At 42.1% G+C, this 22,431-nt stretch overlaps 1 protein-coding gene and 1 long non-coding RNA gene across 2 annotated transcripts; one reads left to right on the top strand and one right to left on the bottom strand.

Annotated features, from left to right (window-relative positions):
- Nucleotides 1-2,300: 2,300 nt before the first annotated feature.
- On the bottom strand, nt 2,301-21,961 carry LOC307188031. The gene is made up of 3 exons (XR_013828790.1): nt 21,847-21,961; nt 14,326-14,362; nt 2,301-2,398 (listed from the first exon to the last, which is right to left on the bottom strand). It is a non-coding gene; the product is annotated as an uncharacterized lncRNA (long non-coding RNA).
- Nucleotides 3,805-6,398, top strand: LOC307192214 (general transcription factor IIF subunit 2-like; the record flags this gene model as incomplete). The annotated part of the gene is made up of 2 exons (XM_079932886.1): nt 3,805-3,965; nt 5,482-6,398. Exon 2 carries the CDS (start codon nt 5,571-5,573, stop codon nt 6,396-6,398), a length of 828 nt encoding a protein of 275 aa, XP_079789012.1. The 5' UTR covers nt 3,805-3,965; nt 5,482-5,570.
- Nucleotides 21,962-22,431: the final 470 nt, after the last annotated feature.

Genomic DNA, 22,431 nt, shown 5'->3' with positions numbered 1-22,431 from the left:
ACTGATCTCATCTTCACCTGCATCCATGCTGCTATAGGGCCTCTTCCAGTGAATATTTTATTTCAGATTAAGTTTTTGATCTCCAAGCTCTTTAGCTGATTAATGTCTATGATGCTGTAACCTCTTTCATCTCTGAGAATAGTAATTTTCTAAAGTCCTATTCTGCTTGCTCTGTTTCCTTGGGCTCTTCTGTCTCTGTTGTGTCTCTCTCTTCTATGATTTTAGAATTCATCAAATGTTTAGGATTCTTGTGCACTCATTTTTGTCACTGACATGTCCTGTTAACTAACCTAGTTATGGTTTTCAGGGATTCCTAACAGTTTCTGGTCCACTGGAAGAAATGCTTGTTGGTTACTAGCATTGTAAAAATTTATTAAAATATTTTTTCTTTCTTTCCTATGATTCAGGGCAGAAGAGGGAGGCTATAGAATTATTAAGCCTCCCACCTGGGGCCAGAACTTCTGCTTTATCAGTGTATTCTGTGCTATTACCTTATGTATATATGTATATGTGTGTGCATACCCCTTTCCCTGAACTCTTAATGGGCTGTATTAATTAGCATTCTCCAGAGAAACAGAACCAATAGGAGATATAGACAGATATAGATTATATAAATTTATGTTAATTATATTATAATAATATATTCATGATAATATATTATTAGAGTATATGTATAGTCAATATATATTTAGATAACATTTATAACATGTTTAATTACAATAATATATTAATGTGATACTTACTATATAGGCATTTATTATAAGGAGTTGGTTCATACAATTATGGAGGCTGGCAAATCCAAAAACTTCAGTGTGGGCCCACAGGCTGGAGAACCAGGCGAGCTGATGCTCTAGTTTGAGTCTGGAGGCCATTTGCTGGAGAATTCTCTCTTGCCTGGAGGAGGCCAGTCTTCTGTTCCATTCAGACCTTCAACTGATAAGTCGAGGCCCACTCACACTATGGAGGGCAATCTGCTTTAACAAATGTCCACCTATTTAAATGCTAACCTCACCCCAAAACACGCTCACAGAATAAGGTTCTTGTTGATTGTTAGGACCTTTATATATAATCCAGTTATTAATCCTTTGTTGTTTTTAGATGTTGCACCTATTTCTTTACAGTCTGTCATTTGCCTTTTAGTTTATGGAATCTTCTGTAAAGACATTTTCATTTTTGTGTAGTTAGGCTTGCCTAAGTCTTCATGATTTGTGTTTACCTCAGGAAAACCTGACAACCACTAGGTTACAACGAAAACGTTCTCCTCAGGTTCCCCTAAAATGTTTACATTTAACTCTTTAAGGCAGTAGGAGTAGAGGTTAGGAATCTGGATGCCAAAAGAGACTGCTTGGGTTGGAATCACGGCTCCCATTATGATTATGCTGAAATAAAATTAGTTTCATATGAATTTTGCCTATTTAGACAACAAATATCTTTTTTTTTTTTTTTTTTTTTTGCGGTACGTGGGCCTCTCACTGTCGTGGTCTCTCCCGTTGTGCAGCACGGGCTCCGGACGCGCAGGCTCAGCGGCCATGGCTCATGGGCCCAGCCGCTCCGCGGCACGTGGGATCTTCCTGGACCGGGGCACGAACCCGTGTCCCCTGCATCGGCAGGCGGACTCTCAACCACTGCGCCACCAGGGAAGCCCAACAAATATCTTTTAAGCACGTATTTGATGCCAGACACTGTTTATATAATACAGCAGTAAACAAAACAAAACCCCTTACCATTATGGAACTGACACTCTAGTGGATAACAAGCTAACATTTACTGAGCCCTCACTATGTCACTCACTTTACTAAATCATTTAATCCTCGTAACAACCTTATAAGGTAGGTACTATACTATTATTATTCCCATTTTTCCGATGAGGAAGAGGAGGCATGGAGAGGTTAAATGACACCTCCCCACCCCCAACCCAAGGCCACACAACCAGTAAGTGGCAGGGTCAGGGTTTGAACTTGGGCATCCCATCTCCAGAGCATGTGCTTCAAGCCCTCACTACACTATGCTATCTTCTTCCGTTGTCCAGAGGCGACATCTGTGAGGGTTAGGCTCTAGTTTCATACGGCCAAATAGTTTTCCAAAAAGGCAGTGCCAGTTTAGGATTCCATCAATCCTTCACTCATGCTACCAAGTTTTATTTAGCAACTCCTATGCTGGCATTCATGAGGGACAAGACAGACACGATCTGTTGTCACAAAGTGATTACCATATAGTGGGGACACAAATAAACAAAGGGTCCTTAGGAAACATGTGCCCAGTGCTGACAGAGGAGACACTGTCAAGCACTAGGAGCGTACCTGTGTCAGACTTGGTGGTTCAGGAAAGAGAGAGCAAGCTTCTCAGGTGACCTTCTAAGAAGAATGGCGTCGCGCGGGTCACGTGGCTGGGGAGGAGCCTGTGCGGGAGTAGGGGTTGGGAAGAAGAATTAGCTGAGCCAGTGGGGTGGGGTTACTACAGCAGCAATGTCGGTGAAAGGAAATAATAACGAACACCTGGTGGCGAGAGAGAGCAATGGAGGTTTAATTGAGTTTACAAGCTCCTTACAAGCGGAGTTTTAGGGTGTTTCTGCAAGAGATTAAATTGAGCATCAGTCCCTTCCAGAAAGGCTTGGTAAGCCACCTGAAAGAGAATAGACTTCAGTCTATGAAAGGTGGGGAGGCGCCGAAGGCTATTAAGAAAGAGAAAGACATTTCTTTTTTAAAAATTTATTTATTTATTTATTTTTGGCTGTGTTGGGTCTTTGTTGCTGTGCGCGGGCTCTCTAATTGCGGCGAGCGGGCGCTGCTTTTCGTTGCGGAGTGCGGGCTTCTCATTGCAGTGGCTTCTCTTGTTGCAGAGCACGGGCTCTAGGCTTGCGGGCTTCAGTAGTTGTGGCGCACGGGCTCAGTTGCTCCGCGGCATGTGGGATCCTCCCGGACTAGGGCTCGAACCGGTGTCCTCTGCCTTGGCAGGCGGCTTCTTAAGCACTGCACCACCAGGGAAGACAGAGAAAGACATATTTAGAATCACGTTTTAGGGACTTCCCTGGCGGTCCAGTGGTTAAGAATCTGCCTTCCAATGCAGGGGATGTGGGTTCGATCCCTGGTCAGGGAACTAAGATCCCACATGCCACAGGGCAACTAAGCCCGCGCGCTGCAACTACGGAGTCTGCACGCTCTAGAGCCCACACACCACAACTAGAAAGAAGCCTGCACGCTGCAACGAAAGATCCCTCATGCCTCAACGAAGATCCTATGTGCCTCAACTAAGATCCGATGCAGCCAAAATAAAATTAAAAAAAAAAAAACACCAGAATCATGTTTTAGAAACACTACTCTGACTCCAGTGTGTGCAATATAGCGAGCAAGGAAGCAAATTCAGTGAAGAAGCTATTGCACTGAATCAGGAGAGAAAAGTAGAGTGGCCTCAACTGGGCCAGGGATAGTGGGAGCAATTTGAGATGAATTAAGGAGGCAGAATGGGCAGAACTTGCTGGCTCATTGGAGTGAGATATGGGGAGAAGTAAGCTTAACACTCAAGTTTCTGGTTTAGGAAACAGGGTGGATGGGGAATACTGGAAGAGCAGGTTTGTTCGGGGGGAGAAGGCCTGAGAAGGTGATGGGTCCTGGTTTTGACCTATTAGGAATTGTGTGCATTGCAGGACATCAGTTGGCATTTGGGTGGTCTGCCGGAAGCTCAGGAGAGAGATCTGAACTATGGTTGCCCTTTTGAGAGGATTCTGCAGAAATATAATCTTCAAAAGGTGTGTAGAGTGAGAAGGGACAGCACCTGGGACCAAGGAACAGCAGTTATGGCCCAAGACACACTGAGGTGCCCACAAAGGAGACTGGAAATGGCAGTTCGAGAGGCAGGAGGAAACCCAGGAGCAGGGGCATCATGGAACCCACGGGAAGAGAATGTTTCAAGATGAAGGGAGCAATCAGGAGGGGAAAAGAGGACTTTCTGCATTTAACCAGAAGATGGTGAGAGCAATTTTAATTCAGAGTCAAAGTGGCTGGTCAGGGACTAGGAGTAACTCCTTAGAGTACCTGCATCTCCAGCCTTTCTAAAGATGCTGAAGCAAGCTGCCTTCCCTCGAACCCACCCTACACTGGAGAATTAAGGAAAATGGTTCAGTGGAGGAAATAATCCATTAAGCTATCCACCCTCAGGGGTATGCTTTAGGAGATTTGGGGGAAAACCCATAACTGAATCAAGGTGATTGGCTTTCCAGGGTGGTTGTAACCCAGTCCCATCAAGGAACTCCCTAAAGGTGGCAATAAATAGAGCTGTGTAGAGGGAGTGTGTCCTTCCTTCCAGGCAGGGGCAGCCTGGGGCCTGAGTGAGCCCTTGCTCATCAGGGAGCACCCTTCCTTGTAAGCCTTGCTCAGCACAGCTTTCTGCCTGCTCTGGTGAGTCTCAGCCTGGTAGAAGGGGCTTCCATCCTGGCTTCCTTTTGTAAAATTATGCTCACTCTTTGCTCTCTATGCCTTAGGCATGAGGGCACCCAGAGAGGTTATCTTAAGAAATACAGCCTCTCGGCTCCTTCTGGTTTAAATGGATTTGGATTTGAATTGGAAGTTTTCCCCACTTAGGTCAGAGACAATATGGCAGAGCAGAGGTTGTTGAAGCCACAGTGGTGGTGGTTCATCCACGGTGGGCTTTAGGAGCTGTGAGGCAGGATTGCTCTGCCTGCAAGTCAGTTGCAGACGCCTGTGCTCTGGACCTCAAAATACAGGCCTGGGGAAAAAAAAGAAGAGGAAGAAACAAAATATAGACCTGGAACCTGCTAACCTCTGTGGCCTCGATGTCTCTGCCAACAGCTGGTGTCAGGGTCTCTCCCTGTGCTCAGGCCAGGTTGGCAGGGAGGATGTGCCCCCAAGCCAAGGCCCTCCGTGCCTCTTATTTTGTGTGGAGGCAGGAGGGCAAAGCAGGATATCTGAATTCTGGGTGGTGGGACCTGGATGGGGCACAGGGCGTGGTGTCCACCTCCACTCCATTTTTTCACAACAAACAAACCAATCAAATAAGACCTTTCGTTCCTTCAAAAAAATAAAATAAAATTATTAAACGCCTACAGCACTGAAAGCCACAAACTCTACCCTCATGGTGCTTACAGTCTAGTGGGGAAGAGATACGATAATATAATAAATATATAAAATATAAATTATCTAGGATATTTCACGTTGACTGGTGCTCTGGAGAAAAATAAAGCAGGGGAGAGGGACAGGGAGAAACAGGGTGGTAGGGAAGGCGTTTAGGAGATGACTGTGTCTTAGAAAACTCTTCACATCAGTAGATAGGAGCTCCTGTAATTTTAATTGCTGAAGTACTTCGTTTTCAGGATGTGCCACACTTGTTTATCAAACTCCCCACTTTTATGATGGTTTCCCATCTTCCCTTACTCTGAATCATTTGACAGTTGTTGTATAGCACTCGTTAGATTCCAACAAGGATAACATTTCTGAAGTCAGCATGTGTTTTTTATTTCCTTGCTAGGTTCCCGGACTCCAGCAGCTGGTTCTGGTGTCCTGCTTCCCTCTTCATCCCTAGCTGGCCCACCCTCTGCACCCTCAGCTCAGGTGCACATGGCCTCCAGAGGCAGCAGACCCAAGCCCCAGAGCATTCCACTCAACTTGGAGGGAATCCAACAGAACCAGCGGATGTGGTTGGTGAAGCTTCCTAAATACCTGTCACAGCAGTGGTCTGAAGCTTCTGGAAGCGGTGAAGTAGGGAAGCTGCAGATTGCCAAAAATCGGGGAAAGTCTGAAATCTCATTTATTTTGAATAAGGAACTTACAGACATTCGGAGTACAGATGGACAACCTGCCCCGGTCATTGCTCCCAGGGAGCATCAGCTTGTCTTGCAGGGGGTCAGAGGGCAGGTCCTCACAGTGCTGACTGAGCGTGCACCGGATCAGCTCTCCCTGGAAGGAACGGTGGTACATCGGGGAGAATGCAGACCTGCTCTGAGTGAAAACTACATGAGGCTGAAGAGAAAGCAAATAGAGGAGCCTTCCAAACCTGCCAGAACCGTACAGAAACTGGAGAAGGTAGTCACGACCAATTATAAACCTGTTGCCAATCATCAGTACAATATTGAATATGAGAAGAAAAAGAAAGAAAATGGAAAGAGAGTGAAGGCTGATAAAGACCAAGTTTTAACCTTGCTATTTGCTGCCTTTGAGAAACACCAGTATTATAACATAAAGGACTTGGTTGGTATCACTATGCAACCTGTGGCGTACCTGAAGGAAATCTTGAATGAAATCGGTGTTCAGAATGTAAAAGGGCCCCACAAAAACACATGGGAGCTAAAAGCAGAGTACCGGTATTGTCCGGCAGCAGCTAAGAGTGAGCGAGACAGCCCTTTGTCAAGAAGCGTCAACATGAGCGGGACAATCTTCCGATGCTAAAAGTGATGTGAGGCTGTGTTATTGCTAAGAGATAGGGCGATTAAATATCTTTTGAAGTATTCACATTTAGATTGTAAAACAGGGAAATAAAAAAAGATGTAAACGGAGAAAATGTTGTCTGAGGACTGCCCGTCTTTGCTGCATCCCCAAAGAGCTCAGCTCCTCTCAGTCTAAAGAGAAGTGTCATCAGAAACTGGACAGGGGTGGGACCGGGGGTGGGCCTGGAGTGGAGGGCAGGGTTGGCTGGGGTAGGCGTGGAGGCCAGCAAATTCTACATTCTAAAATTACCGAAGAACACAGTTGTTTTTGAAATGTTTAAAACGTATGGTCCTTTCATATGCAGAAACATCAATGAAAAATTATTTAGAGTAAGAGAGTGAGATAATTAAAACTGGCAGTTGCAGGTAGAGGAGGATGGACTCCGACTGATGGAGTGAAACGGGCTGCATTAGAGATCCTTTCCTTACTTCAAGGGAGTTGTGAGTTGTATCTTAAATTTGGATCCCTGATAGTTGCCTGAAACATCTTTTCAAGAGATTCCACTCCGGCAGCAAGCACTGAAATGAAAATTGACAAGGATAATGGCAACGATGACAATAATAATGGCTAACATTTATGCACTTGGTGTAAGCTAGGTGCTGTGCTCAGGACTTGGTATCATTTATTAGATAATTTTTTTCTTTCAGCAGCTCCACGAGGGAGATGTGGAGTCTCTCTTCTGCTCTCCCACCCCATCCTTCAAAGGCTGCTGAGGGACGTGGGGTTGAGGAATGGTTTTTTAATTTTTATTATTTTGGCTGCGCCGGGTCTTAGTTAGACGTGGAAGTCTGGAGGCCAGAGGAGGTCTGTTTCACTGTGTTGTTCAGAGTGTTCTGCTGCACGGGGACCGGTCTCATTCTTGGAATGTGCCGCGACAACGGGTACAAATGTTTCCTCTGGGCCAGGAGCTAGAGAGGGAGTTGGCGTGCTGTTATCCAGGGTCCAACGGGGCTGTCTGGAGGGGTGGAGAGACCTTGGTCGATGTAGGCTGAGAAGTGGCATCTGATGCCAGGGCTGCGGAAGGAATCATAAGCAGACACGCAGAGCAGAGGTGCCTTCCTCTGCGTCAGGCTTACTGAAGGAGAGATGTGGCAGTGATGGGAAACCTCCCAATAACCAGCTCAGCACCTGTGAGAGCACTGGCCTTCTTCATCTACCAGAGCCAACCAGAGCTGGCTTCCACCAGAGGGCTTGAAATCAGATCTCAGGAGTACCAGTTCACATTCTACTTTCCTTTCTCCTCCATCCTTACACGTTGGCGGGTCCCAAACAGTGGTTCATGAATAGGGGAGGAGACAGCAGGAAGCGAGGAGGGAGCAGAGTGATGAAGCTGTTCCCACATGGGGAAGGTGAGAAGGCTCAACACCGAGCCATGTCTGGGCGTCCTTATCACTGTGTCAAGACTGTTTGGGACCTAAAGTGACTGTAGGCTATTTATTTCCTAGAGAAGAAAAGGGCGGGTTTGCCAGAGTCTCTTCCAGGGAAGGAGGTTACTCCATAAATGAATATTAAAGAGATGGTAAGAAGCAAAAAGAAAATTAGTTTGATTAAGTCTTGAATATTGCTTATTCAACTGGTGGGGGGAGTAACTCTAGTCAGGGGAGTAAGGTGAAGGCAGCCAATGTTGTGTGACTTTATTCCAACAACAATCAGCTGCTGAGTACAGGCCCAGAGTCAGAGTTGGGGTTATCAAGGGTTGGAGGTTTTCTAGGTTAGTATGATGGGTGGAGAGAGGGGAGAGAGTTGAAGCTGTTTACAAAGATTTATAATGATGGAAAGGTGGAAAGTGGAGACAGGAAGGGACAGACAGATAGTGGAAAGTAAACAGCATCAAGTCCTGGGAGACCCCAGTGGGGCTGAAGAATTACTGTAGTGTAGGTACCAGAGAACCTGAACAGGAAAGATGGGAGGTGGTGGTCAGTGATGTTAAGTAACTTCTGTGAAGTTATAAAGCCACCAAGAGGGGAAATGGTGGCCTTCCATCAGTTAGACTGGTAGTCCCCAACTCATGCTCATTGTTTCTGTTCTATTACAAATGCTTGGAATAAATCTGACCTTTCCATCTTCATAACGTTCCCTCCTGGAAACCATGGTGTCAGCTTGAATGAATACTATATTTTCTACCACCAATTTTCTCCTTGTTTTCTATAGTTTTTCTAGGAAATAGCTCTTAGGTCCTCCCATACTCTCCCTTCCCATTTATGCTGGGCTAGATCTCCATCTGTCACATACTTTCTTTTTTTTTTTTGCGGTACGCGGGCCTCTCACTGTTGGGGCCTCTCCCGTTGCGGAGCACAGGCTCCGGACGCGCAGGCTCAGCGGCCATGGTTCATGGGCCCAGCCGCTCTGCGGCATGTGGGATCTTCCCAGACCAGGGCACGAACCCATGTCCCCTGCATCGGCAGGCGGACTCTCAACCACTGCGCCACCAGGGAAGCCCTGTCATATTCTTTCTAAATAATGTCTCTGCCTGAAACAACCAGTTTTGTTTATTCCACACCTGGTATAAAACCTTAAGTGATTCCTTATTCACTGCTTCAAGTCATAGATGTCTACCTAATTTTCTAGGCCATCCACACTTTCTCCTGCTATTACTGAGAGCCTTCCATGAAATCTGAGTTCCAGTTACTCACAGAAGATGAATAAAGGGAATCATGCTCAATGTGATCTCATCGATGTCCTCAAAAGTAACAATTCTTGGGCCTTCCCTGGTGGCGCAGTGGTTGAGAGTCCACCTGCCGATGCAGGGGACACGGGTTTGTGCCCCAGTCCGGGAAGATCCCACATGCCGCAGAGCGGCTGGGCCCATGAACCATGGCCGCTGAGCCTGCGCGTCCGGAGCCTTTGCTCCGCAACGGGAGAGGCCACAGCAGTGAGAGGCCTGCGTACCGCAAAAAAAAAAAAAAAAAAAAAGTAACAATTCTTATTGAAGTTCCAGAATGCTCTGAGTGACGCATGTAGTGCTGGCCAACCTGGGCTAGCTCCCAGAGAGGACACGCGTTTTCAGTCCAACACAGAGGAGCACATGGAGGAGGAATGAGCAGACGAGCCTTTCCCATCAGATCGCGTGGCACAGGACTTGCACTCAATGCATTCTCCCTAAATGAGTGAATGGCTTTCAATGCACGAACATTTACTAAATCTATCCATCCAATTAGACTGCTAAGGACAATTCATGGTTGAATTTAAGTCAATTTGAATAGGAAGTGAAGCTCTGGAAATTTTAAAAGCAAGTGAGGAAAGTGGCTTCAAGGACTTTATGGCTATAGAAGGTTAACAGTATTTGGAATGAAATGAATATCAAAATCATACAAATTCATTTTGAGGATTGCAATTCATTTAACCAGAACAATATGACTAAATTAAGCAAAGCGTGGCTCTGTATCCCAGATGTAGAGAGGTGCTAACAATTATATTCAGAACTGGTAGAGAAGTAATTATACTCCAATAAAGATGTTAAAAAAAAGGAAAGAAAAAACTGGTAGAGAGGGAGATTGAGAGACAGGGAGAGAGTACCAGCTACCTGGTACTACCAAAGCTACCTGCTTTGTACTAAACTCCTCTACTTATACCATTAAAATAAGAACTTATTTTATATATAAAATAGATAAACAACAAGGACCTACTGTGTAGCGCAGGGTAATAACCTAAAATGGAAAAGAATCTGAAAATGAATATATATATTATATAATCATACAAGTATTATATATATAATCAGTTTGTTGTACATCTGAAACTGTAAAACATTGTAAACTAACTATACTTCAATTTAAGAAAAGAATTTATTCAATGCTTATTGATTTTTGTCTCCACTGAGAGTCTTTCAAATAAGTCATAGTCATACTTTTTTTTATCGAGGTATAATTGACATATATCATTATATTAATTTTAGGTATACAACATAATGATTCAATATTTGTATATACCGTAATATGATTATCACGGTAAGTCTAGTTAACATCTGTCATCATACATAGTTACAAAAATAGTTTTTTCTTGTGATGAGAACTTTTAAGATTTACTGTCTTAGTAACTTTCAAATGTGCAATAGAGTCTCATTAACTGTAGTCACCATGCTGTACGTTATATCTCCAGGACTTATTCACTTTATGACTGGAAGCTGTGCCTTTTGATTCCCTTCACCCATTTCGCCCCCTACCCCTCTGGCAATTACCAATCTGTTCTCTATGGTATGAACCTGTTGTTGTTGTTTTTTTTAAAAAAATATTCCACACATAAGTGAGACCATAACGTATCTTTCTCAGTCTGACTTATTTCAATTAGCAAAATGCCCTCAAGGTCCATCCATATTGTCACAAACAAGATTTCCTTCTCTTATGGCTGAATAATATTCCCTTGTGTGTGTGTGTGCATGCGTGGGCATGCATGCATCACATTTTCTTTATCCATTTATCTATGGATGGACATTTAGGTTGTTTCCATATCTTGGCTATTGTAAATAATGCTGCAATAAACATGGGGGTGCAGACATCTTTTTGAATTAGTGTTTTCCTTTTCCTCAGATAAATACCTGAAAATGGAATTGCTGGATCATATGATAGTTCTATTTTTAATTTTTTGAGGAAACTCCATACTGTTTTCCACTGTGGCTGTACCAGTTACGCCATGGTCGTCCTTGATGTCTGAGTGAAAGAACTTGCAATCAGAATTCTGGGTGGTGAAGGGACTACACACAAGAAGCCCATCAAGGATTACCAAGAACTACACTCTTTAGAGATTATTTAGCAGCAGGATAGCCCTGGCCTAAGAGATGTTACTCCTTTCCAATTCTGAAGCTCAGCATGAAGGCAAAGGGCAGATGAGAAAGAGATCAAAAGTAAAGATGACAATCGTAGTCACCTGAGGGTAACATTTCCAAGATTTGGGGAATAGGGACAATGCGAGAGGAGAAAAGTAACTCCCTAAGTGAAACCTGATAGCCATTCCAGGACTTAGGCATTAATTTAACAAAGCTTAACACAAACCAAAACTTTAACGAAAATAACTATTTCCTATTTAAGAGGAAATTTTAAGTTGGGAGAAAGGCTTGATAAAGAAGTTGATTTAGCTGCTTATGGGTGAATTTGCCAAGGATGCTTTGGTGTTCCAGATAGCCCAGGTTAGCTGGAGGAATCAGAGGAGGTAAGGGGAATGGTTTGTCTTTATCCTCCATAACGTACCCATGTGGACTGATCATATTAGTTGCTTAATAGTAGATTATTAAAATAAAGGCTTGAGCTGCAAGGCTATATTGTACAGCACATGGAATACAGCCAATATTTGATAATAACTTTAGAGTGTAATCTATAAAAATATCGAATCACTATTTTGTACACCTGAAACTAACATAATATTGTAAATCAACTACACTTCAATTAAAAATAATAATAAAGCTAAATAACTCTCCTAAAGGGACTTCCCTGGTGGTCCAGTGGTAAAGAATCCACCTTCCAATGCAGGGAATGCGGGTTCCATCCCTGGTTGGGGAACTAAGATCCCACATGCCATGGGTCAACTAAGCCCGCGCACCACAACTACTGAGCTCACGCGCCTCAACTAGAGAGCCCGTGTGCCGCAAACTACAGAGCCCACGCTCTCTGGAGCCTGCACGCCACAACTAGAAAGAAGCCCGCACACCACAACAAAGAGCCCCCTCGCTGCAACGAAAGATCCCACATGCCACAAGGAAGATCCCGTGTGTCACAACCAAGACCCGACATAGCCAAAAAACAAAACAAAACACCCCAAAACTCTCCTAAAAATAAATTTTAAAAAATAAAATAAAGGCTTATTTGTTAGGGTGCAGTGAACCCTCCAAAACATTGATTCCCCTCTATTTCTGCCCCCAAATTTCTCACCTTTAGTCCCAGATGAGTGTGCTGGCAAAGCACTTGGTGAGGAGGCTTCTCCTGACCATGGCTGGTCTCCTGAAGGGACCTCATCCTTAGCTGTTTGTTGATTTCAGGGAAGCCAAGGTGTTAAATGTCTTAAAATTTCATCAAAATAGGATGGACAGGGACTTCCCTGGTGGTGCAGTGGTTAAGAATCTGCCTGCCAATGCCGGGGACATGGGTTTGAGTCCTGGTCTGGGAAGATCCCATATGCCACAGAGCGACTAAGCCCATGCGTCACAACTACTGAGCCTGTGCTCTAGAGCCCAAGAGCCACAACTACTGAGTCCTCATGCCACAATTACTGAAGCCAACGCACCTAGAGCCCATGCTCTGCAACAAGAGAAGCCCATGCACTGCAACGAAGAGTAGCCCAAGCTCGCCACAACTAGAGAAAGGCTGCACATAGCAATGAAGACCCAATGCAGCCAAAAATAAATAAATAAAATATATAAATTAAAAATAAAAACAGGATGGACAGCACAGTAGCCCTGCCCTGACAACTGCTCAATCTTTTTTTATCTCTTTGCCCTTCCTCAGCCTGTTTTCAGAAGTAGATACCTGCTCCTTATTTAATGCTATGGAATGTCTCTGAAAAAGTATCAGAGCCCCATCTTAAGGTTTCTGTAGAGGACCTGGGAGTGGGTGCTTGGAGCTTGTTGGTTCACTCACTCGTATGTACCATGTCAAAAAAGGGGGCTTATTTATTATAGGACTAACAGCTTCTTACTTATAGAGCAAAGTGTTCCAGTACCAGAAACATTTTTCAGTGAGGAATTGCTGATAAGTGCAAAATTATTTTTATACTCTTTAAACAGTACTCGAGGAACATATTCATTGGCCCTAAGGGTGATCAGAGATTGCTTTGACAACTCGAATTGTGAAGCCCTCTTCCTGTGTGGTTCCTTTACTTCCCTTGATCGTGACCCCAGTAAACTCTGCAGGCATCAGTACTTTAACAGGATGTTCCAGACCCCATCTTAGTTGCCACGACCAAGATTCTGAATCAGTCATCCTCTAGGAAGCCCATATTCCGTTTAGAAAAGGAGTATAAAGCAGCAGTTCCAAAACCTGGAACTTAGATGCTCAGTCAAACCATCTCACAGAAATGCTGAATCTCAGCCTCCTGGGGTGGAACCCAAGATAACTATATTTTTAACAAGCTGCAGTTGGTTCTGATGCCCAGGCACATTTGGGAACCACTGATACAGATTCAGATTAGGCTATAAATTGCATATTTATGCCACTCCACATGACTAATTACAGTAAATAGGCTGATGCCAGAGACAGCACAAATTATTTCAGTGACAGACTGACTTTATGCTGATGTGTCTAAGTTAATCATCATTGTGCTAAAGATAATTTAACTGTTATCCTACTTGACTATAGGAATTTCTCAATCTGTTTATTTTTTTATATATAATAGACTCATACCAGATTCCCCTTATCAAGTTGTATGTTCCCACAGCAAACCATGTTTAACGCTGTTTGAAGCTTTAGAAATAACATCATTTAAAAGCCGAGTTGTGGCTGCTTGTCCCCATAAGTTTTCATTTATGGTCATCACCCACCTCATCATGGGTGATGTCAGAGAACCCTTTGTTAATATTTCCTTGGGCAGCCAATGAGCATTTTCAAGTCTCCTGAATTTTACCTCCTACTTCGATCAATTTATTGGTAGAAATTTCTGTATTCAGTAGGTTTAGCACACTAGTAAAATGCCACCTAAGATTTTGTTTCTTTTTTTAACTTTATGCAAACATCCCATAGAGCAGTAATTCTCCAACTTTGGTATACGTAATAATCACCTATAAGGGAAGGAGGAGCCTTTACAAATGCAAATCCTTGGTCCCCACACCTGTAGACTGATTAAGAAGACGTGGGTGAGGCCAAGGAATCTGCATTTTAATAAGTGCCCCCCCCCCCGGAAGATAATTATGTACACTGAAGTTTTTGTGCACTAAATACTAAGGTATTATTTACACTGTAGTACTCACCTTGAGTAATTCTGATATAGGTGATCTGCAAACCACACTGTGAGAAAAGAGGATACTCACATAAGAAATGGGAAAGTGGAAAATTTCACCTACCTCAAGACAAGATTTTAGACCATGCATAGGACATCATCACCCAGGAATAGCAGCATTGTGGACCTACTTCCATGATTACTTACATTCTTGGCAGAATCTTGTATCACTGGACAAGTCATGGTATGAACCCAACTCTTCGTGAGGTTTTTTTTCAGTCTCATTATGGGTCCAGGATGTTCCACAGATATAATTCTTTTCAACATTTTTTTATTGCTTCTTCATAAACAGAACCTTAAGGTGATTGCTTCTTATCTTGTAGCATTAAAACACTTGACAGATAATATCTTCACTTAAGTTTCACTTAGGCTATTGGTATGGTTTATTTCTTATGTGTAACGTCACTATGAGTTTTAAAGTTCTAGGTGAACTTTCTTCCCCCCACGATTGTCATATTTGTAATAGGTGTCTCTGCTGCATGTCTGTAACTTACAGTTTCGACCGTCCTTATTATCGCATCGATTATAGAGGATTTCTCTTCCACGTAGATTCTACTAAAGGTGAATATTTCCTTTCTGACTGAAGTCCATATCACACTTGTTCATATCAATTTTTCTCTTGTGTGGATTCTCAGATGAATGTGAAGTGTTGAAGCCTGAGAGGAGCCTTACCACACTCATCACATTTATAGGGTCTCTCTCCCCATGGGCTGTCTCATGAATGCCAAGTTTCACACTCAGAAAAATTCTTACCACACGTACCACACTGATACATTCCTCTCCCGAATGGGAATGGGGTGTATAATGGAGAGGAGTGGAGCACCTGGTGAAGCCTTTACTGTCCTCTTCATGTGGATCTGGTTTCTCTCCCATGTGGACTCTGATGACCTCTAAGGTCAGCAGCTCTGTAATAACTCTCACCACAATGACCTCCTTCATAGGGTTTCTCTCCTGCATAGATGCTTTCATGATTGCAAATGTTTTTGTACTGGCTGATACCCTCAACGCACTCGGCACATTTGCAAGGCCCTTCTACTGTGTGAACTCCAAGGTTGTTAGAAGTTTTTATTTTAGCTCATCTAAAAAGGGTGTGTGCTGGACTTCCCTGGTGGCACAGGGGTTGAGAATCCGCCTGCCAATGCAGGCGACACGGGTTTGAGCCCTGGTCCGGGAAGATCCCACAGGCTGCGGAGCAACTAAGCCCGTGCGCCACAACTATTGAGCCCACGCACCACAACTACTGAAGCCCGTGCGCCTAGACCCTGTGCTCCACAAGAGAGGCCACCACAATGAGAAGCCCGCACACCACAACGTAGAGTAGCCCCCGCTTACTGCAACCAGAGAGAATCCCATGTGCAGCAATGAAGACCCAATGCAGCCAAAAATAAACAAACAAATATGAATCTCATGCAAATAAATAAATAAATAAATAAATAAAAAGGGTGTGTGGTAGGAAGCTTCTGATATGGCTCCCATGATATTCATGCCTCCAGGTAATCACAGCCTTGGATAGTTCCTTCCTCTTGAGTTCAGGCTGGACTTAACAACTTGCTTCTAACAAATAGAATAAGAAAAACTAACAATATTAATTTCCCTTTCATTTTCTTAAACTGAAATGATATGGTAATGGTGATGGGGATGCTACTTCTGTGATCAGGTTCCAAATGACTGTGACTCTGTCTTGCTCGTCATCTCTTTCTGGCTCTTCTTGCATGTTTGCCTGATGGAGAGAGCTACCTGGCAAGGGACTAAGGGCAGTCTGCAGCCAACAGCAAGTAAGGAACTGAGGCACAAAATCCAACAGCCTCAAGTAACTGAGTCCTGCTAATAACCATGCTTGGAAGTGGATCCTTCCCCTGTTGAACCTTCACTTGGGACTGCTGCCCCAGCCAACACCTTGACTGAAGCCTTGTGAGAGACTGAAACAGATGACCCAGTGTAGCTCTGCCTGGACCCCTGACCCACAGAAACTGAGATAATAAGTCTATGCTGTCTTAAGCCACTAAGTTTTGGGGTAATTTGTTACGGAGCAATAGATAAATAATACAGCGTGTAGTGATATCTCATTGTGGGTTTTATTTATTTATTTATTTTTGGCTGTGTCAGGTCTTAGTTGCAGCACACGGGATCTTTCGTTGCAGTGCGTGGGCTTCTCTCTAGTTGTGCCGCTTGGGCTCCAGAGTTTGCAGCCTCAGTAGTTGCGGCGCACGGGCTTAGTTGCCCCCCGGCATGTGGGATCTTAGTTCCCCAACCAGGGATTGAACCAGTGTCCCCTGCACTGGAAGGCGGATTCTTAACCACTGGACCACCAGGGAAGTTCCTCTCAGTGTGGTTTTAATTTGCATTTCCTTAATGACTAATAATGTCGAGCATCTCTTCAGGTGCTTATTTACCATCTGTGTACCTTCTCTAGTGGACTATCCATTTATATCTTTTTTTTAACTTGGGTTGTTTGCTTTCTTATTGTTGAATTTTGAGAGATTTTTAAAAGATATATTCCGGCATACTCCTTTGTCATACAAGTGTTTTCTCCTAGTCTGTGGTTTGTCTTTTTATTCCCTTAACAGTGTCCTTCACAAAGCAAAAGTTTTAAATTCCGATGAAATCAATTTTTTTCTTTCATGGATTGTGCTTTTGCTATCTTATCTAAGAACTCTGCTTAACTAGAAGTCATGAACATTTTCTCTTATGTTTTCTTCTAAGAGTTTTATAATCTTATGTTTTACATTTAGATCTCTGATCCACTTTTTTGAAAAACAGCTTTATTAAAGTATAATTCACATACCATACAATTCACCCATTTAATGTGTAAATTAAATGTTTTTTTAGTATATTCAGAGTTGTGCAACCATCACCACACCTAATTTTAGGACATCTTTATCCACACACACCCCCCAAAAAAACCCCACACCCATTAGCAATAAATCCCCTTTTCCACTTTCTACCTTTAGCCCTGAGCAACCATTAATCTACATTCCATCTCTTCAATCTTGCTTATTTTAAGCATTTTATATAACTTGAATCATACAATATGTAATATTTTGTGACTTCTTTCACTTAGCATATTTTCAAGGTCCATCCATGTTGTAACATGCATCAGTACTTCATTTCTTATTATAGCTGAATAGTCCACTGTATGAATATACTATATTTTATTTACCCACTCACCAGTTGATGGACATTTAACTGTTTCAGCTTTTTAGTTATTATGAACACTGCTGCTATGAACATTTGTGCACACATTTTTGTGTGGACAAATGTTTTCGTTTCTCTTGGGTGTACCCAGGAACAGAACTGCTGGGTCTTTTGGCAACTCTATGTTTAACTTTTTGGGGAACTGCCGAATTGTTTTCCAAAGTGGTTGCACCATTTTACAATTCCACCAGTAATATATGACAGTTCCAACCATCACTGCTTGTTACTGTCTTTTTGATTAGTGACATGCTAGTGAATGTGAAGTGGTATCTCAGTGTGGTCTAGCTATGATCCATTTTGAGTTAATTATTAACAGTGTAAATTGTAAATCAAGGTTCATATTTCTGTATATAGACATCCAGTTCTAGCACCATTCATTGAAGACTTTCCTTTCTCTACTGAATTTCTATCGCACCTTGGTCAAAAATCAGTTCATCATATTTGTGAGTCTATTTCTGGGATTTCTATTATGTCTCATTATTCTCTGTTATCCTTTTGCCCAGATTACACTGCCTTGACCGCTGTAGATTTACAGTATGTCTTAAAATCAGGTATGAGTCCTCCAGACTTTGTTCTTCTTTTTCAAAATTGCCTTGGCTAGTCTAGTTCCTTTACCTTTCTATATAAATTTTTGTTTGGGATTGAAATAAATCTATAGGTCAATTTGGGCAGAACGGCCATCTTAACTATATTGAGTCTTCTAACCCATATGCATATGTCTCTTCACTTTAGTTCTTTTTTTCACCTCTTTCCTTAGCACATAAAACCTCACATAATTTGTTATATTTATACTTAAGCATTTCTTTCTCCTTTGGAACTAATACAAATGGTACTGTTTTTTAAATTTGTGTTTCCAGTTGTTCATTGCTAATATATAGAAATACAGCAGATTTTTGTATATTGATCTTGTATCCTGCAACCTTGCTAAATTTTTAATTCTAAGAGCTTTTTAATAGATTCTTTGGGATATTTTACATAGACAATCATAACATCTGTGAATAGTTTTATTTCTTCCTTTTCAACTAGAATGCCTTTAGTTTTCTCCAGACTTATTGCATATGCTAAGACTTCCACAGCAATATTCAATAGGAGTAATGACAGTAGACATTCTTGCATTAATTTCCAGTCTTAGGAGGAAAGCATTCCATCTTTCACCATTAAGTATGATATTAGCTGTAGTTTTATTGCAGATGACCTTTACCAGACTGAAGAATTTCCCTTCTATTCCTAGTTTGCTGAATTTTAATTATGAATGAATGTTAATTTTTTTAAACTGCTTTTTCTGGACCTATTTATATGATCATGTAGTTTTTCTTAAATCTGTTAAGGTGGAGAATTACATTGATTTTCAAGTGTTGAATCAGTCTTGTATTCCTGGAATGAACACCATTTGGTTATCTTTTTTATATTTTGCTGAATTTCACTTGCTAATATTTGTTGAGGAATTTTTGCTTCTATATACGGAGGGCAGGGATATTGTTTTGTAGTTTTCTTGGATCTTTGTCTCGTTTCGATACGAGGTTACTGCTGACTTTATTAAAATGAGCTAGGAAGTACTACCTCTTTATCTTCTGGAAGAGATTGTGAAAAATTGTTGTTGTTTCTTCCTTAAATGTTTAGTAGAATTCACCAGTGAAATCATCTGGACCTAGAGTTTTCTTTTTTGGAAGCCATGAATTAGATTTCTTTAATAGGTATAGGACTATCCACTTTATTTCTCCTTGAATGAGTTTTAGTAATTTGTGTCTTTCAAGAAATTGGTCCATTTCATTTAAGTTGCTGCATATATGTGCACAGAGTTGTTCATGGTATTTCCTTATTTTTTTTTTTTTTTTTTTTTTTTTGTGATACACGGGCCTCTCACTGTTGTGGCCTCTCCCGTTGCGGAGCACAGGCTCCGGACGCACAGGATCAGCGGCCATGGCTCACGGGCCCAGCCGCTCCGCAGCATGTGGGATCTTCCCGGACCAGGGCACGAACCCGTGTCCCCCGCATCGGCAAGCGGACTCCCAACCACTGCGCCACCAGGGAAGCCCGGTATTTCCTTATTATATTTTTAATATTTGTAGGGAGACTAGCGATGTCCCCTCCTTCATTCTTTATGTCAGGACTTTGTGCCTTCCCTCTTTTTATCTTGGTCAGTCTGGCTAGATATTTATCAACTTTACTGATTTTTTTTTTTTAAGAATGAGCTTTTGGTTTCATTGATTTTCTCTATTTTTCTGTTTTTGATTTTATTAATTTCTGCTCTTATCTTTATTATCCCCTTCTGCTTGCTTTGAGTTTATTTTGCTCTTCTTTTTCTAGGTTATTTAGTGAATTACCCACTTTAGAGACTCCAGAACCATAGTAACAAATCCTGATTAAAATAGGCAAAAAAAAAAAAAAAAAAAAGGAAATCAGACAAATCTATAGATGCAAAAATTACATAGAAAACATTTTATTAAGATAATTAATCATAAAATAATTAATAGAGAAACCAATATTATGATATCAATAAATGCCAAAATGACATTGGATCTCATTCAGCATTATTTTAAAAATAGGTAGAATGTTCAGATCAAAACTACATTAAGGGGCTTCCCTGGTTGCGCAGTGGTTAAGAATCCACCTGTCAATGCAGGGAACATGGGGTCAAGCCCTGGTCTGGGAAGATCCCACATGCCGCGGAACAACTAAGCACGTGTGCCACAACTACTGAGCCCGCGTGCCACAACTACTGAAGCCTGCGCACCTAGAGCCTGGCTCTGCAACAAGAGAAGCCACCACAATAAGAAGCCCGCGCACCGCAATGAAGAGTAGCCTCCACTCGTTGCAACTAGAGAAAGCCCACATGCAGCAACGAAGACCCAAAGCAGCCAAAAATAAATAAATAAATATTTTAAAAAACTACATTAAGAATACAAAAAGAAAAAAAGTACAGAAAATCCTCACCCTCACTCCTGTCCCCCCAATTATTTTATTAGTCCCTTGTTTATCCTTCCAGTGTGACATTATGCAAATATAAGCAAATATGGATATATATTCTTTCTCCTCCTTACATAAAATTCATTATATATATATTTCTATAAAATATATATTTATATACACACATTGTTCTTCACCTTGCATTTTTCATTTAATAATACATCTTGGAGGTACTTCCATTTCAACAAGGAAATTTTCCTTATTTTTTATTACAGCTGCATACCATTCCACTGTGTGGATATAGTTTATTAAACCAGTTCTCTGTTGGTGAACATTTGTGTTGTTTTCTATTTTTTACTATTGGAAACAATGCCAGATATTTGCAAAGCACATGTACAAGTGTATCTGTGGGATAGAGTCTCAGAAATAGAATATCTGGATCAAAAGGCAAATGTATCTACAGTGTCGGTAGATACTGTCAAATTCTTCTCCATAGGAGTTGTTCTATTTTGCAAGCCCCACGGCAATGTATGAAAATGCCTACTTCTGTATGCCTCATTAACAAGTTGTTTTTTTTTAATTTTCAATTTTTTGCTAATCTCATAGGTGAGAAATGGTATCTCAGCATGGTTTTGATATGCATTTCTCATATTATGAGAAAAGTCTGTGATCCTTCCATACATTTAAGGGTCACTTGTATTATGTCTGAACAGTCTCTTCACATTTTTTTGTGTGCTTTTTCTTCTTAATTAATTTATTTTTGGCTGCGTTGGGTCTTTGTTGCTGCGTGCGGGCTTTCTCCAGTTGTGGCGAGTGGGGACTACTCTTCGTTGCGGTGCGCGGGCTTCTCATTGCGGTGGCTTCTCTTGTGGCGGAGCACGGGCTCTAGGTACATGGGCTTCAGTAGTTGTGGCCTGCAGGCTCTAGAGCGCAGGATCAGTAGTTGTGGCGCATGGGCTTAGTTGCTCCGCAGCATATGGGATCTTCCTGGACCAGGGCTCAAACCCGTGTCCCCTGCATTGGCAGGCGGATTCTTAACCACTGCACCACCAGGGAAGTCCCTGTGCTTTTTCTTCTTGATTTCTAAGAGCTCTTGATAAATAGGCAGATGAATCTCTTTGTCTGTGATATGGATTGGAAATATTTTCACCAGTTGTAATCTTTTATACAGTTTGTATTCTTCCTCAGGGAACTGGTGAGGAAAAGCCTTCCTTTCCTAAAGCCCTCCCTCAGTGTCTCTTTCCCACTCAGTACTCACTCAATCATTCATTCATTCATGGGGATTCAACAGAATGGATGAAGGCAGAGCCTGGGGGGAAAAAAAGAACCATTTCATGATCTTATATATCCCACTGAGTTGACACTCCATGATTAAACCAGTTACACTTACTTTTGTTTCATAATGTTTTCATATTTTACAATAGGCATGTATCATTTTGTAATTAGAAGAGTTAATGTTGTTGTCAACAGGGATTGGGAAGCATTAGACTGCTTGCAAAATCCTGAAAAACATAAAATAGAAAATAAAAATCATCCATTGACACTATTAATATATTAGTATATTTCTTTCCAGTTTTTTCCTCTATGTATGTGTCTTTATATCTGCTATATTATGCAAATTTTCCTAAGTCATTAAAAATGATTCAAAAACATCACTTTTTTTGTTGGAGAATACTGCATCATAGAGATATACTATGATACAGTATGACATCCTCTAGATTGTGAAGTAATCCTTTCCTTCTTTTAAAAAATGTAGGGCTTCCCTGGTGGCGCAGTGGTTGAGAGTCCGCCTGCCAATGCAGGGGACACAGGTTCGTGCCCCGATCCGGGAAGATCCCACATGCCGCGGAGCGGCTGGGCCCGTGAGCCATGGCCGCTGAGCCTGCGCGTCCGGAGCCTGTGCTCCACAATGGGAGAGGCCACAACAGTGAGAGGCGTGTACCACACACACACACACAAAAAATGTAGAAATAAC

This window comes from Stenella coeruleoalba (assembly GCF_951394435.1).
Source record: "Stenella coeruleoalba genome assembly, chromosome: 1".
NCBI classification, from domain to species: domain Eukaryota; kingdom Metazoa; phylum Chordata; class Mammalia; order Artiodactyla; family Delphinidae; genus Stenella; species Stenella coeruleoalba.
Note: the sequence above shows the minus strand (reverse complement) of the source record. Positions and strands in the feature narration are given on the sequence as shown.